This window comes from Mustela putorius, unplaced genomic scaffold (genome assembly GCF_011764305.1).
Source record: "Mustela putorius furo isolate JIRA1106 unplaced genomic scaffold, ASM1176430v1.1 tig00000832_pilon_pilon_pilon, whole genome shotgun sequence".
Lineage (NCBI taxonomy): Eukaryota > Metazoa > Chordata > Mammalia > Carnivora > Mustelidae > Mustela > Mustela putorius.
In genome coordinates, this window is record NW_025421491.1 from 2,912,683 (window position 1) to 2,928,981 (window position 16,299).

Sequence of the window (16,299 nt, forward strand, 5' to 3'; positions counted from 1 at the left end):
AAGGCAGGCCCGTCTCTGTCTGTGAGACAGGAACTACTTTAATGGATAACTTATCAAAGCTTTCTTGGATCTGCTCTGAAGAAGGTTATTCCAACAAAATATTCCTTCTTTGCTTCTCTCTTTCCTTCACTGAATTCAAATCTTCATTCTGGTCTCTTCCAGAATTCTCCAGCTACCTCTCCATATTCCCTGACAGGCATTTTCTCTAATAAATTTCTTTTGGCAGATATTTCTCAAAGGACTACAACTAACACATTAGATCTACAAGAGTTATTTTTTTAATACAAAATTGTAACTCTTTGGTTTGTCAATGATGAGTTTTATGTGATTTCCTCACACTTTTTTCCCCCTCACACTTTTTTTGAATTCCCTGTTCTTTGTATTCCTATTGAAACTTAGTTTTTTGTCCCCATTATTGCACTTGCTACATGACAGTAAATTAGAATGGTATGTATGTGAACTTCATGAAGGCAGGGAATTTATGCCTTTATTCAGGACGATGCCAGATCTATAATCAAAACTCAATATTTTTTGCAGTGAATGCCGAACTAAACACAAGATTTTCTAAAGCAATTAGATAAACAAATTCATCTATCAGGGTACATAAATCCTTATCCTGTAAGATATGTCACATATTTAAATTATCCTTTAAATTCCTTGTTTTCTATTCAGTAACATATTAATAAAACCTATGAAACAAACAAAACAAAACAAAAAGGTGCTTACTTAATGGTGACAGTTGAAGGCACTGGCAACATTCAACAAATGTACCATAGGAAAAAGAAAAATGGAGTGTCATAATTCATGGTACGGAAAAATTTATTTTAAATGCCAGTGCTATTTGAAATATACTTCAGTGAAAGAATCCTAAGAGAAAAATAAGATAAAAATCTTGGAGAGGAATGAAAGGGACTCTGAGCATTGACATAAAAATGAAAATCCAAGATTTATCTCATATGTCTGATTTAGAAAAGGTCACAGGCCAAGGTTACTTTGTCCACAGTGAATCACATACTCTGGGAGAGATGGTGATGGCAAGTCCTGGTGATGCAGATGGTCAGTAATTGCAGATATGGGGCAGGCTACATGTTCAGGTTTCATAAGGCACAGACACAATGGTGAAATGATGGGCAATATTTAGCAAGTTGATCAAAAAAAGCAAGAGCTAAAGCCTCATTGGTAACAAGTTGACTGGCAACTCCTGGGAGTTAAGTAAGTTGGATGATTGAAGCTGGACCCACAGCCCAGAGATTGGAAACCAGTGCTTCCACAATGAAGAGATCCAAGGCCAATATTTCCACATCCCAGAGACTCCATGTAATTTGTTTGACAGGGACTGAAGAAGATGGAATTCTTTGGGTGGAAGCAGGATTTCTGGTAGGATCTGGCTCCAGCACAGGATGTCCCCAAGCTGGCAGGCTCAAAGCCCATCTTCTGATAGCCACCAAAGACAGAGGAGCCCAGCTGGCAGGTACTGGGAGAGTAGACTACATTGCTGGGGTAGAAAGAATTATAGGTGGAACATGGGTACCCCAGGTGAACTCCAAGAGAGTGGGAGGAGAAGTTTCCAGGGCTGCAGTTGTAATGCATATCAAGTTCTGAGTTCAGCTGAGTTGCACAGAGGCTTGCTGAGTGTGACTGTTAACTTCTACTGGACGATTATATAACCTAGCAATGGGTTGGTAGCATGTGCCCATTTTAATAAGAATGCTTAACTAATCTCCCGTCAAAATGAAATACATTAACCTTCAAAGACCTTTTTTTTTTTTTTTTAAATGAAGGCAGACTTTTAAATGAAAGAATTTCATTAGGTTTTCAAAGCAATTGTTTATGAGCAAAGATGTCATCTCTCATTCAACTAGCTTGGGTAGATGAATATAATTGTATGGTAATTGTCCCTATAAGATTGGTGTTTCATTCATCCTATCCCTCAAGATATTGTATCAAATGGGTAACACAGTGAGAATTTTGTTCTGTTTAAAGTTCTAAAAAAATACTTTGTGATCGGGAGGGCAAGTTTATTTTGTCCCAAGTTTAGGAACCCAGTTGAGAACAGAAAACAAAACAAAACAAACAAAAACCAAACCAAACCAAACCAAACCAAAACAAAAAACCTACAATCCTTAATATCTGTTTCATTTTCCAAATCTTGTGGGTATTATAGAAGAAATAACCCACTAAGAACTCTTCACTGGTAAGAAAGCTAAATGTGTGTCCTACATATTTGGATTTTGGTTTTCTTATAGCACAAGTACCCAAAGTACTTTTGTGTGTTCAGGTTTTTGATTTAAGAATGAAGGGTCCAGGGGCACCTGGGTGGCTCAGTCAGTTAAGTGTCTGCCTTCAGTTCAGGTCATGATCTCAGAGTCCTGCAAGCCAGCCCTGTTCTGGGCTCTCTGCTCTGCAGGGAGTCTGCTTCTCCCTCTCCCTCTGCTGTTCCCCTTGCTTCTGCTCTCTCACTTACACATTCTTTCTCTGAAATAAAGTAAAGTAAAATAAAATAATAAAATAAAACAAAATAAAATAAAGTGCACAGGGGCATCTGGGTGGCTCGTGAGTTAAGTGTCTGACTTCTGCTCAGGCTGTGATCTCAGGTCCTGGAATAGAGTCCTGTGTGGAGCTCCCTGCTCAGTCATGAATCTGCTTGTCCCTCTCTCCCTGCCTCTCTTCCCTACATACTCATGCTCTTGCTCTCTCTCAAATAAATAAAACCTGAAAAAAAAAAAAGCATAAAGGGTCCAATATTTGCAGGAGTACATTGAAGATTACATTGTAAAAATACTGAAGCTAAGAATCCTTGCCCTGAAGTTGACTTGCTTTTTGATAGAAGTCATGAATAAATTATCAAAAACTCTTCATCCGCATAAAGTTTAAGTAAACTTTTGGTAGGGTTGATGTTTTGAGAACAGAAGAATAAGGACTACACATTAAAAAAAAAATGGACTTTGTTCTCTTAGTTTCCTTTCATAGGGTAGGAATTTTACTACAGAAGGTAAACAAAATGAAGTAATTAGAAAAGTTGGGAGGGATTGGAAGAAGTTGGTAGAAAGCAGAAAATTGGAAAAAAACATATGATATGGTTTCACTTATTTGTGGAGGACACATAGCATGGAGGACATGGGGAGTTAGAGAGGAGAAGGGAGTTCGGGGAAATTGGAAGGGGAGGTGAACCATGGGAGACTATGGACTCTGAAAAACAATCTGAGGGTTTTGAAGGGGCGGGGGGTGGGAGGTCGGGGTACCAGGTGGTGGGTATTAGAGAGGGCACGGATTGCATGGAGCACTGGGTGTGGTGCAAAAATAATGAATACTGTTATGCTGAAAATAAAAAATAAATTTAAAAAAAGAAAATTGGAAGAAGTCATAGTTATAATAGTTATAAATGATCTTTATAAGTTGAAATGGGGTGGATGGGAATCAGAACAGATGATAATGTGAAATAAAGAATGAATGCCTTTGGGATTCATTATAATTCATTATAATATAAATAAAGAATGAATGCCTCTGATGTGACACATGTATCAAATGACATATATATTATGCCTAGAAGACTAGTATTATAAGTATTTTTCTAACCCCTCCTATCAAGTGCATCATTGATGACCACAAGTAGAGTAGTGCATGGGTGCGGGAAATGGCTTAAAATAACCTATCGGAATGGGCAAACCTCATAAGATACCCATCTACAAAAACCGATATGTTGTCCAAAGGAAATGAGCTGAGACTTACTCTAGAAAGAACTGAGATTGCTAGGTGGAAGTTTTAAAGGAAGATTCAGTTAAAAATCTAAAACAAGTCACTTTTGTAGATAATGAGATTTCCATCTTGAGGGGACTGGGAATACCTTGTCAGGATTTATAAATGTGATTCCAGTCTGGTAAAGGACTGGGGATAACTGCTAAACCCCCAAATTGTAAACTTTATGGGTCTGAACATTTTGAATAGACAAAATGGTTTTCAAGTATTTTCATTTATCATTCCTATCAGCTATTTCTGTGGAAGAATATTCTATGAGTCAGATATTAAGTAATTTTTGAACATTCTTTTCTCAACAAAATGGAGGTTTTTGCACTCCAGCACTTTTGTTCAGAAGTGGAAGGGTATGCTTTAGAGTGAAAGGAATGAATCAAACAGCCTAGAAGCCATGGCAAGATGAACCTTCTCAATCAAGGTATCAATCTTCATTGCCCTACTATGTAGAAGTGGAATACAAGTCATAGAACAAGAAAAAATATGACCATTATTTTAGAAATTTTGTAATACTTGTCAGAAACACCTGAAAACAATTTAAGTCAAAATGATGTATGTTGCTTTCCGAGGCAAGGAAGAATCTCCTTAAGATGGCTGCTTTGGTCCAATACTTCAAGGCAATTACCTTATAAACTTTCTTTAGAACAAGAACATTTTCCAGGTTCTGGGGAGGTTTTTTTAGTGATAAGCACTGCCTCTGATTAGAGATAGAAATACATGGGTCACTTATGGTGACTCTTAATCTCACAAAACAAACTGAGGGTTGCTGGGGGGAGGGGGGTTGGGAGAAGGGGGTGGAGTTATGGACATTGGGGAGGGTATGTGCTTTGGCGAGTGCTGTGAAGTGTGTAAACCTGGTGATTCACAGACCTGTACCCCTGGGGATAAAAATATATTATATGTTTATAAAAAATAAAAAATTAAAAAAAATACATGAAGAATTTTTGCCATGTTTTGCCATTTTTAAAGATTTTTCTTTTTTTTAATGATTTTATTTATTTATTTGACAGACAGAGATTACAAGTAGGCAGAGAGAGAGAGGGAGAAGCAGGCTCCCCGCTGAGCAGAGAGCCTAACATGGGGCTTAATCCTAGGACCCTGGGATCATGTCCTGAGCTGAAGGCAGAGGCTTAACCCACTGAGTCATCGAGGTGCCCCTTTAATGCTTTTACAACATCTTAGATGAATCTCCTCTAACATTCCAGAATAATATAAAACAACTTCAATATTTAACTTATACCAAAGTAAATGCTTACACAAAAGAAAGAAAAACTGAGATCAACGCTTACCAGTCTGCATATGGTTTAAGCAGGAACATGGGAAATGAGGGAACCTCAATTAATATTTCACTGAAGCTGTTCAAATTGAGAGCTGACTTTAAAAAAAATCCTCCTACATCTTGCATATTATCACTGCTGCTTTCTGATGACACTGTTCATTAAGTAAACTTGCTTGGCAACAATCAATGTGTGTTTTTGTTTAAAAGAAATGACTATGAATAGATCAGTTAGTTAGCAACTTTGCTATCCAGATGGCAACAATTTTGAGACAGATTGTGAAAGGGGTATCAATTATTTTTAATTAAGCCAGCTCTCCTCATCCCAGACACTGTCTACCTCTGAAGCAGTACTTTGAGTGATCTGCTGGGTGACCTTTGGTAGAGGGAGATGACTAATAGCTTTGAAGATTCAGCACTATTACCTGAATTCCAAGGCACAAACACGACTGCACTTTCCAGTTGTAAAACCACAAACACTACATATGTTTGATTATGATGATCTTTTCAATTCAGTTAAAAGCAGAAGGTAACCTGTTTTTATGTGTCATGTGGGTGGCACACCCGATGATAAGGGTATATAAATGCCCCAGTCTGAGAAGTGGCATTCAAGCTCAGAAGCTTCTCATTGTACAACACATCTCCTGCCACCATGTCCTACAACTGCTGCTCTGGAAACTTCTCCTCTCAGTCCCTTGGGGGATACCTGCGCTACCCAGGATCTTTCTGCGGCTCATCTTACCCCAACAACCTGTTCTGCAGCACTAACCTCCAGTCTCCTGGCACATACCAGCTGGGCTCCTCCCTCTCCAGTGGCTGTCAAGAGACCTGCTGTGAGCCCACCAGCTGCCGGACGTCCTACCTGGTGTCCAGACCTTGCCAGACATCCTGCTACCCCACGAGGACCTCCACACTCTTCAGTCCCTGCCAGACAACTTATACAGGGTCTCTGGGCTTTGGCTCCAGCGGCTTTCAATCTTTTGGTTGTGGCTCTCCCTCTCTGGGCTTTGGATTGGGTGGTTTCCAGTCAGTGGGCTGTGGTCCCAGTGCCTTTTCATCCCTGGGTTGTAGATCCAGCTTTTACCGTCCACTCTACTACTCTTCTAGAAGCTGCCAGTCTGCTTTCTACCAACCAACCTGTGGATCTGGCTTCTACTAATCTTATGTTGGAACATAATACCTACTATGTCTAGAAATTTACCACAATACCAGCTATGTCAAGATCCATGCTATCTATTGATGTCTGTCTGTCCTTTTCATTAGCTTACAAATTTGACTTCTATTGAGACCTTCTATGGTTTAGAAATAATTTGCATTCCAGTAATTGGAAAATACATTCATGGAAGAAAGATGTTGAAGCAACTTTCTTATAGTTATATATACAATATTGAAATGTATTTCTTTTTTAAACTTTCTTACTATCTCCTAGTTATTTCTCCTAGTACATTTGTTGTAAATTTTACAAAATGGAAAAATCTAAGTTTAAATAAAAGTATGTTACGTGACATTCACATATATGTTTTCGTGTTATTTGTTTACTCTGTGTCTTCAAAACTACTTTCAAATATCTGACTGGATATTTCTGTATTTGTATTTATCATTCAAAAATTTTTTTATTTAAGGGACTCCTGGGTGGCTCAGTTCATTGAACATCTAGCTCTTGATTTCAGTTCAGGTCCTGATCTCAGGGTTGTGAGATTGAACCCCATGTTGTGCTCTGTACTTAGCACAGAGGGGGCTTCTCCCTCTCCCTCTGCTCCTCCCCACTCACGCTCTCTCTCTCTGAAATATATATATTTAATTTAAAATAAAAAAATAAAATCTTCAACTGTCTTTTTGGTTTGAAAGAAATTGTTTTATCTTTAATCTCCACTCCATACCTTCATATGATAAAACCTAGAAACATATTTTTAAGACTACAAAGACTTGTGACCTTTTGTTCTGTATGGAGTTAGAAATTTTAGTGTTTTTATATAAAATAATTATAAATTATAATGGATATTACATACACTACAGAATTTTGGAAGGAAGGCAACTCTAATAAAATATATCCTAAAGTACGTGCAAAAGTGGAGTGAAACTCTCCAGTCAGAAGTTAGACGTTAGTGAGTTAGATTTGGTGAAGTTCCACTCACCCCACTCAACTGACATAGGAAACCAAATCTCAAGTGTTGAGTCACTATATGGTACACTTGAAACTAATGTAACACTGTGTGTTAACTATACTGGAATTAAAATTAAAAGTAAGTGATAATAATGATGATAAAAAGAAATCAAGTCTCTAAATGAAATATCACACACACTCCAACATTTATTGGTAAATAGCCCCACTATAGTCAGTCCTGTAGGTTTGATGAAATCCCAACTTGTTCCTGCTCTTTGGTTGTTCAGTTAATAACACTTGTTTGAAAACAACAACAGAACAAAACTCAAGACGAGTGCAAATATTCTGTTGTCACAGCATTCAGCTAGACATCCAGGCAGCTGATGACATGGGAATCAGTTCTCCTCTAGACATTTATCCACTAAGTCAAGGACTACACTACTAAAGGCACAGATAACTAGATTCTCACCCGCAGGGTAACCATATGGCTTGGCTCATTCTGTTTGTCTCAGCATCCTGTCTCCTCTGGTAAAGGTCTTAGTTTTTGTTTTGTTTTGTTTTTTTACTTTTTATTTATAATGAGTGATAATTGAATTAACATACGTGAGATTGGTTTGGGAGACCTCCAACTTCGGTCATGCTTTTAGTTCATGGAGTATAAGATGTATGCATAGTGAGCAGTGGTTTTACCTTAACCAACGTTAAATCTGGAATAAGACAAGACTTCTCCTCTGCTTCCTTTGTTGATCCTTTTTTGAGAAAAATAGAACTGTCACTTTTCTGTCAAAGACAGTGTGCAGAGGGATCATTGAAAGACAAATTACACTCAGATACAAGGGATAGGACCGCTTACATATTTGTTGCTCTAAAGCAGCCTAAAATACTAAAAGGGTTCTTTCCATAGGCTGCAGCATGCAATAATATACAACAAGTGACCAGTAGGTGGAGATAGTGAGGAACTTGAGAATTACCAATGGGTTGTGCATGAAGTAAGAGTAAGAAATTGAGGCTGCCACACAGCATATAAAGAATAATTTACATGCTCTTGCTGGAGTGGCTTGACCATATATTATATTGTTTGAACCTGCAACTATTTGTTTTGTCTGATCTTTCTTCTTTAAACTTTGCAAAAATTTAGTTTTAGGAGCAATGAGCTAAAATGGAAGAAGTTCATTTTTAGTGAAAAAGTGAATAGGTAATTTCTGTTCCTAAAGCAAGTTGATGGGGAATATTTAATTCATACAACAATTTGATGCCATTTACTATCTACCATGGGGGTCAGCAATGTCACAGACCACATGAAAATTCAGAGACAATTTTGCTGAAGAAGCAACAATAACCAGTTCAAAAGAAAGCAGAAGTGTTCTTTGAGGGTTTTTTTTTTTTTTTCTGTGTACCTATGTGTGTATTTGCTTATTTTGTATTTGTGTAAGTGAGTATGTAAGTAATCTTTACACCCAATATGCAGCCCAAACTCACCACCTGCAAATCAAGAGGTGTATGCTCTTCCAACTGAGCCAGCCCCCCGAAAGTAGTTTTTTTGTTTGTTTGTTTATTTATTTATTTATTTGACAGAGAGAGATCACAAGTAGGCAGAGAGGCAGGCAGAGAGAGAGAGAGAGAAGGAAGCAGGCTCCCTGCCGAGCAGAGAACCCGATGCGGGACTCGATCCGAGGACCCTGAGATCATGACCTGAGCCGAAGGCAGCGGCTTAACCCACTGAGCCACCCAGGCGCCCCCGAAAGTAGTTTTTTTGTTTGTTTTTTTTAGATTGTGATGAAAGAAAAACTCCCTAAGGAAGCCATTTTAGACTTCTTTCTAAGTCAGCATGACTGTATATAAACTTTGTTCAAACTGAAAGTCTGATTTATGGCCCACCACGCATGCATTGTGCACTTGCTTTGTGAATGAGTAGCCTAAAGGAAAACCATCTTGTCCTTGAGATATCAATCAGTGCTTCTACTCTCCAAATTCCTTGATGTTAAAACTTAGGATTTCTACCTATATGCTCATCTACAATTTTTTTGAGCTTTTGCAAGATGTAGAAAAGCACATTATCCTATAAAGACTGTTCGTTCTCTGGAGCACTTTGTTTCTCCTGAAGATCCTCTTTCCTGGACAGCTGTCCTAATTGGGGCTCTATTCTCTTCCATATTGGAGTTCTCTTTCTGGTAAATTTACATCACCAGTTGCTTCCAAAGATGATGAATTATCATTAGCAGTTGCAAAAGATTTTTATTAGAGCACTGAGATGCATACATTTTCATTGAGGTCAAATAACTATTCTAAATGATTTTCACTCACATTAAATCCTAAATTTTCCTGTACACGCAAAACAACACACACACAAAAGCAATAGCTGTGGATGTGCTCTTCTATTAGCAGCAGAGAAACTTCACTAAGGATTAGATGAAGGCTGTTTTAGGTCCATATTGTCAAAGGCTTACATAGAAAATGAACTAATTCTAATAACGATTTGATTTCTTCATCCATTTGAATCTGCCACCTCAAAATATGCCTCCTTGTCCTGGTCATTATTTTAATCTGGGTATTTTAAAGAAAACACAGACACAGAAGAAGATCTGAAAATTGAGTAGAAGTTATCCTTTTATAAGAGACATTTATATTCATAAGGGAAACCTCTGTTTGTAAGAGTGCCTCTGCCCCACCGCATGCCAGGAAAAGGGGAAGGACTCAACAGTCCAGAAATCTCAGTCTGAGTAACAGCTTCAGCCTTGTTTACTGGTCTTTTCCTGGTCATCTCTATAACTGACTCTCTACCCCCAAAATCTTCCTTTGTCTTGAGCTACAGATGGTATTTAAGCTGATGGCTTTGGCCATTTCAAGGGGTTACTCCCCACCTTGGAGTTATACAATAATTATTAAACTTTGGTCTGACTCCAGTTCATCTATTTTTGAAAAAATTTTTAAAAGATTTTATTTACTTATTTAACAAACAGAGATCACAAGTAGGCAGAGAGGCAGGCAGAGAGAGGAAGGGAAGCAGGCTTCCCGCTGAGCAGAGAGCCCAATGTGGGGTTCTATCCCAGGACCTGAAATGCCTTAGCCTGAGCCTAAGGCAGAGGCTTTAACCCACTGAGCCACGCAGGTGCCCCAGTTCATCTGTTTTAAATCAATTTAATTATTAGACCAGTCAAAGAATCTCAATAGTAGAAGTAAAATGTTCCTCTCTCCAGCACAGTAAAAGAATCCAAGTAAAGTTCATAATGCTCTATTTGACAATGTTAATGTAAAATTATTTAAAAAGGTCAATATCAAAGATAAAATTATTGGTTGCCTTAGTAATAATAAAAAGTGTAAATCTGGAAAAGGACAACATCTTGGTAAAGACAGGTAAGATTCCTATGAAGAAGTAACAGTTTTAAGTATTGCAAACAAATAACTCATAATTGTATCCAAACAAACTATAATATTCTGCTAATGAAAGAGGAAGTTGTAGTTTTAAAGTTTTAAAAGCCTTCATGAATATCCACAGTAGGTTAGTTTGGTAATCAATGCTTTTCTTTTCTTTTTTTTTTAATTTTTTATTTTTTATAAACATATATTTTTATCCCCAGGGGTACAGGTCTGTGAATCACCAGGTTTACACACTTCACAGCACTCACCAAAGCACATACCCTCCCCAATGTCCATAATCCCACCCCCTTCTCCCAACCCCCCTCCCCCCAGCACCCCTCAGTTTGTTTTGTGAGATTAAGAGTCACTTATGGTTTGTCTCCCTCCCAATCCCATCTTGTTTCATTGATTCTTCTACCCACTTAAGCCCCCATGTTGTATCACCACTTCCTCATATCAGGGAGATCATATGATAGTTGTCTTTCTCTGCTTTTCTTTACCTCATAAATCACATCTGTTGTATTATTATCCTTGTGCCTTTGTATTGCTGGTTTTTAGGCTGTTAGTATACTGTTTTATATAACAAAGCACACACAAGAGATTTTCTTCTCTTTCTTGATTGGGCTACTACTCTGCCATGCTAGATTCTAAATCTTCCCTTCCCTACCCCCCAAACACACCTATGGTACTTCTGTGCAAACAGTACTCCTTTTCTCTACTCAAGGATTTTCCCATGATTTTACTCAGATTACTTCCACTCCTTCAACCCGACACACCAAGATGGGACTGCCATTTACAGTTCTTGGGAGATATGGCAAGATTTTGGCAATTCTATAGTTTCTCTTTTTTAATTTTCATAGAAAAGCTTCTAGGAACAGCAGTGTTAATGTTGGGGAACTTGAAAAAAAATAAGAAATCTGGCAAGTTACATAAGAATCATCTTAATCTTTTATTTATTTTCTTTTTCAATTAAAAAAAAGATTTTATTTATTTGACACACACAGAGAGACATAAACAGAGAGTAGTAGAAGGAGAGGAAGAAGCAGACATCCCCTGAGCAGGGAACCCAATGCTCTATCCCAGGACTCTGAGATCATGACCTGAGCTGGAGGCAGATGTTAATGACTGAGCCACCCAGGCACCCCATTTTTAAAAGTTTAAACAAGAAGTTGATCATCTCTAATTGCTGGTATTGAACTTGAATATACCAAGTGAGGTGTGAGAATGCTTTTTTTCTTAAGTTATTTTTGTTCATGGTGTTAGTATTAAAGACAGTAACATTGTGATGTGACACTAATAATAATAATTAAAGTGAGGAATATAGGATTTGTCACAGCACTCAGGATTTCCAGGGATCTTTTCCTGAGAGGTAGTCATATATTTTTCTCTCAGTCTTTTATTAAGTATTATAGTTAATACAAATATTTTCAAATAAAATTAGCTCACCCTTTCTTCACGCATTTCTCCTAAATGCTAAATTTGTTTTCATTTCTACTCTTTATTCTGGGTACTCTTCATGAGGCTAATGAAACAAGATCCCATAGGAGTTGAAGCCTATTCATATGAAGGAATTTCTGTAGTACCAGGGGTACTCAGCAACTCTTTGGTTAAACAAAGAATTGCATATTAAAACAAAACAAAACAGAAAGAACAATAAAAGATAGATTCAAGAGGTCAGATTCTACAAGATCTTTGATTTATAAACTTTGGCAAGCTTCTAATCCTTTTGAGTTTTTATTCCCTTATGTCTGGAAAGGTCTATAGGACACAATGTTTATCTTTCTCACAGGGATGTTTGGGTATTAAATGGAAGTGGTATATCTGATACCTGTTGTGCCCCTCCTTTATATGCTCATTCTCTCTGCGGATGCCCGGCACAGCTATAGTGAACAATTTCATCCAGACTCCAACTCTCTTTGCACAGAGTTTCTCCACACAAACACAGCATTTCCTTCACTTCTCTCCCTGAGCTTCTCTGAGATCACAGCCAGGAAAACAAATGGAACCCATGTGAATCCTCCTTTGTATACTGAATGTTCCAGGAAATTAACATACATCTGGCTACAACACTGAACCAATGAGAGGTGGAGCTGATGGATAAATGCTTCTGCCTGTTGATCAGATCCTGGAGTAAATAATTCCGAGAGTCATTCTAGAAGTCCCTAAAAAAAGCCAAGAAAGATTATGTTCCCATTGCCCACTGTAATATTAACTAAAAAAATGTGTCCCTTTATGAGATTTTCCTCCCTGATTCTTTAACCTTCCATCATCTCCCAAACCTGCTCCCTGGGATCCTTAAACCAAGGAAACCACTTGCATCCAAGTTCTTGATTTTAGCTCTATTTTGGAGAGACAGCGATTGAGGCTAATATTAATAAGCATAAATGTTTGTTCAACACTGCTCATGTGTGTTGCTCTTAGCTTGAAAGGCTGAACCTTGGAGAAGCATCAGGAGGTTATTCACACTTCCTTAACCTTTCTTAGGTAGGTACTCCCTACCTAAGATTTTGAAACTCATATACGTTTATACATAAGGGTCAGGAACACACCACTTGTGGTAGGCAGGGATAGTGGCACTTAGACTAACCAACAAAGAGCATACATACCATCTATCCTGGGAGCTAAAGCTCATCTTTTCTCTGCTGAAAATCCACTCAGATGCTAGACTCTGAAGTGCGTGTCTATTGATGTATAACTTTACCTTATAAATTATATCATATTCTTGTCTGCATTTCTAGTTTATGTACCAATTTGTTTTCCTTTATCAGCAAAATTCATGACCTTTATTCTCAGCTGTGTCACTGACGTTGAGACATGCAAAATATGGACCTTCAGGAAATGAATATTCCCCAACAGGAAACATAAAGAATGTCAACAGATATTTCTTCAAATCTATCATATTGTGTGTCCAAACCCAGTCCCAGAGTTGTATTGACCTTTACAAAAATCTCCCAAATCCATGAAGCACAAAACTATAGGCAAATAATAATAATAATAAAAAGAAGATCAACAATATATTTGAGTGCCAGCTTACGAAAATTTATTAGATTAAAACGTTAATTTTTAGTTACTTTTCAATGAAAATCCAATAGCATATATTCCATCAATTGTACAGAATTTAGTTCATTTGAGATTATTCATTAAGTTCAGTTGTCCAAAGTTCAGTGCTACAAGAAACTTATGATTTAGGAATAGAATAATAGTAGTAAATGGTGGAGTTGAAAATGATGGCTGTATAAGTAGAGACTTTTATTTCAATACTCAAACGCATCTGGACCCTCAAAAAGTTGCTCTATAAAAGCCAGATCCACAGAGTGGCCTGTAACACAATGACTGGTAGCTCCTAGAGGTGAAGTAGGTTGGGTGGCAGAATCTGGATCCATAGCCCAGAGAAGGGAAGCCACAGATTCTAAAACCCAGGGGTCTAAAGCCCAGTGAGTAGCAGCTTCTGGATCCATAGCCCAGGGAACGGTAGCTGCTGGACCCAATGCCCACAGACCCGGGGTAAGCAGTCCAGCAGGGACTACAGAGCGAGGAGGTCCTCGGGCGGTAGCAGAATGTCTGGCAAGGTCTGGACACCATGCAGGATGTCTGGCATCTGGTGGGCTCATAGCAGGTCTCCTGACAGCCACTGGAGAGGGAGGAGCCAAGCTGGCAGGTGCTAGGAGAGCAGAGGTCAGTGCGGTAGACCAGGTTGCTGGGGTAAGAGCCACAGGAGGATCCTGGGTAGCGCAGGTAGCCTCCAAGGGAGCGGGAGGAGAAGGTTCCAGAGCAGCAGCTTTAGGACATGTTGGCAGGAGATGTGAGTTCAGCTGAGTGACGGTGAGGAGATTCTGTGTTTGAATTTCATCTCTGGACTGGGGTGTTTATATACTCTCAGCCACAGGTGTGGCACACTACAGAATCATGGTTCCTATGTTAGATCTGCTCTTTTGCATATGTGTAACTCAATAATATCCTTTGTAATTGCAGTTGAATAGTTTCCTACATTTGGATTTATGGGTGCTATAATTTTGGTGTTACAGTCAAAGCCAATGAACTGCTGCTCCTATGTCAGAAATGCCATGACTGTTTGACATTAATGTTCATCCCATCATGATGAGGAAACACCACAGCCAGGAGAGCTTTTCCTTGGGCTTACGTTATCTGCAACGGCGTCCTGTGTATCAACATCTTTCCGCCTGAATGGAGACTTCCTGGAATGATCCAACTTGTCACCGTACTCTACAAGCTCCAAAATTATGTGCTGGTAATTTGTTATGGCTGCAATAGAGAAAGAATGCATCAAGTAGTGGTTACCCAGTGTGTCTCTTATCCAGTGAAGAGAGAACAAAAATATATAAAACAAAGAGAGAGATAGCTAGACACTGACAGACACATGGCCACGTATCTAAAGAAAAGGTGACAACACAAGGGCTCAGCTGAAGCAATCCCAAAGAAGGTCAATGTAGACCCATTTCTAGGCAGTCAAGAGGAAAACACTAGTGTGCTGACGGCAGGGGATAGCTGAAAGAGAATAGCAGAAACAGAGTTTTCAGCCTTTTTTCTGGTGTAATCCTAAATGATGATCTGTTCCATCCCAATGTCTTTAGAATTAGAACCTTTCAAATTTAGTATTTTTTTAAAAGATTTTATTTGTTTATTTTACAGAGAGAGACAGAGAGGTCACAAGTAGGCAGAGAGGCAGGCAGAGAGAGAGGGAGAAGCAGGCTCCCCGCCAAGGAGAGAGCCCGATGTGGGGCTCGATCCCAGGACCCTGGGATCATGACCTGGGCCGAAGGCAGAGGCTTAACCCACTGAGCCACCCAGGCGCCCCCTCAAATTTAGTATTTTTATGAGGAGTGATGTATTATCCATTTTATCATCTACATTTATAAATATCCAGGGCTTCTAACATTTTAGAAAGTTTTAGTTTTTCACTACTCGGGTTTCGAATGATTTTCTGGCAATTCCACAACCTGGTACCACCCTTCATTTTCCTACCTAAATGTTTCTTTTCCAGGTCTCTTTTCCTCTGGGGGTACATGAATCTGTTTCTCTTTCTCTCCTTTTTCTCTATCTGTCCCCCTACCATTTTTCATTCTTGTTTTTTTCTGTGTTTAAATTTGATTTTCTCCATTTTTCTTGTCTCCTCCTCCTCCTCCTTCTTCTTCTTCGCCATTGCTTAACTACAGATTCCATTTTTTTAAAATGTTGATAATTTATCATATTCTTACAGTGTAACCGGCTGCTTTCTAAGTTCAATGTTAAAATAAAATCAGTGAAAAAACAAATAAAATAAGGGTGCCAGGGTTGCTCAGTCGGTTAAGCACCTGACTCTTGGTTTGGGCTTAGATCATGCTCTCAGGGTCATGGGATCAAGCCCCATGTCAAGCTTCACCCTAGGTATGGTGGCTGCTTAAGATTTTCTCTCTCTCTCTCCCCTTTGCACCACCCGCTCTCTCTAAAAGTTAACTAATTACTTGATTAAAATCAGCTAAATAATATTCTAGGCCTGGGAGAATGTACTATTATGGTTGATGGCAAAATTTTATTTTACCAATAAAACCATAATAAACTCACAACAATAATGTTAAAAGTATTGAATTCTTTCAATAAAATTTATAGCAGTTTTAAAAGAAACATTGTAGACTTTCTAGAAGGAAGAGAACTGAGAAAAGATGTAAATGAACCCAATTCAAATACCTACTTTGTGAGTCCTTGATTTTCTGTTCATCAAAATCAGAATTTCTCCTTGCTTTTTGCCTGGCTCAGCAAGTAGGTAAAGGGTCCTATTGATACAATACTGTGGATGTTATGATTTCCCCAAGTT

At 38.5% G+C, this 16,299-nt stretch overlaps 2 protein-coding genes and 1 pseudogene across 2 annotated transcripts; 1 reads left to right on the top strand and 2 right to left on the bottom strand.

Annotated features, from left to right (window-relative positions):
- Positions 1-1,173: 1,173 nt before the first annotated feature.
- Positions 1,174-1,590, bottom strand: LOC123393395 (keratin-associated protein 15-1). Its single transcript, XM_045085191.1, has one exon. It carries the CDS (start codon positions 1,588-1,590, stop codon positions 1,174-1,176), a length of 417 nt encoding a protein of 138 aa, XP_044941126.1.
- Positions 1,591-5,644: 4,054 nt separating this feature from the next.
- Positions 5,645-6,458, top strand: LOC101691782 (keratin-associated protein 14-like). Its single transcript, XM_004757488.3, has one exon. It carries the CDS (start codon positions 5,679-5,681, stop codon positions 6,183-6,185), a length of 507 nt encoding a protein of 168 aa, XP_004757545.1. The 5' UTR covers positions 5,645-5,678; the 3' UTR covers positions 6,186-6,458.
- Positions 6,459-13,705: 7,247 nt separating this feature from the next.
- On the bottom strand, positions 13,706-14,291 carry LOC101691510 (annotated as a pseudogene).
- Positions 14,292-16,299: the final 2,008 nt, after the last annotated feature.

Bases quoted from the DNA above. Each gene is read 5' to 3' on its own strand.
- LOC123393395 (XM_045085191.1), bottom strand. From the start codon at position 1,590: ATGCATTACAACTGCAGCCCTGGAAACTTCTCCTCCCACTCTCTTGGA.
- LOC101691782 (XM_004757488.3), top strand. From the start codon at position 5,679: ATGTCCTACAACTGCTGCTCTGGAAACTTCTCCTCTCAGTCCCTTGGG.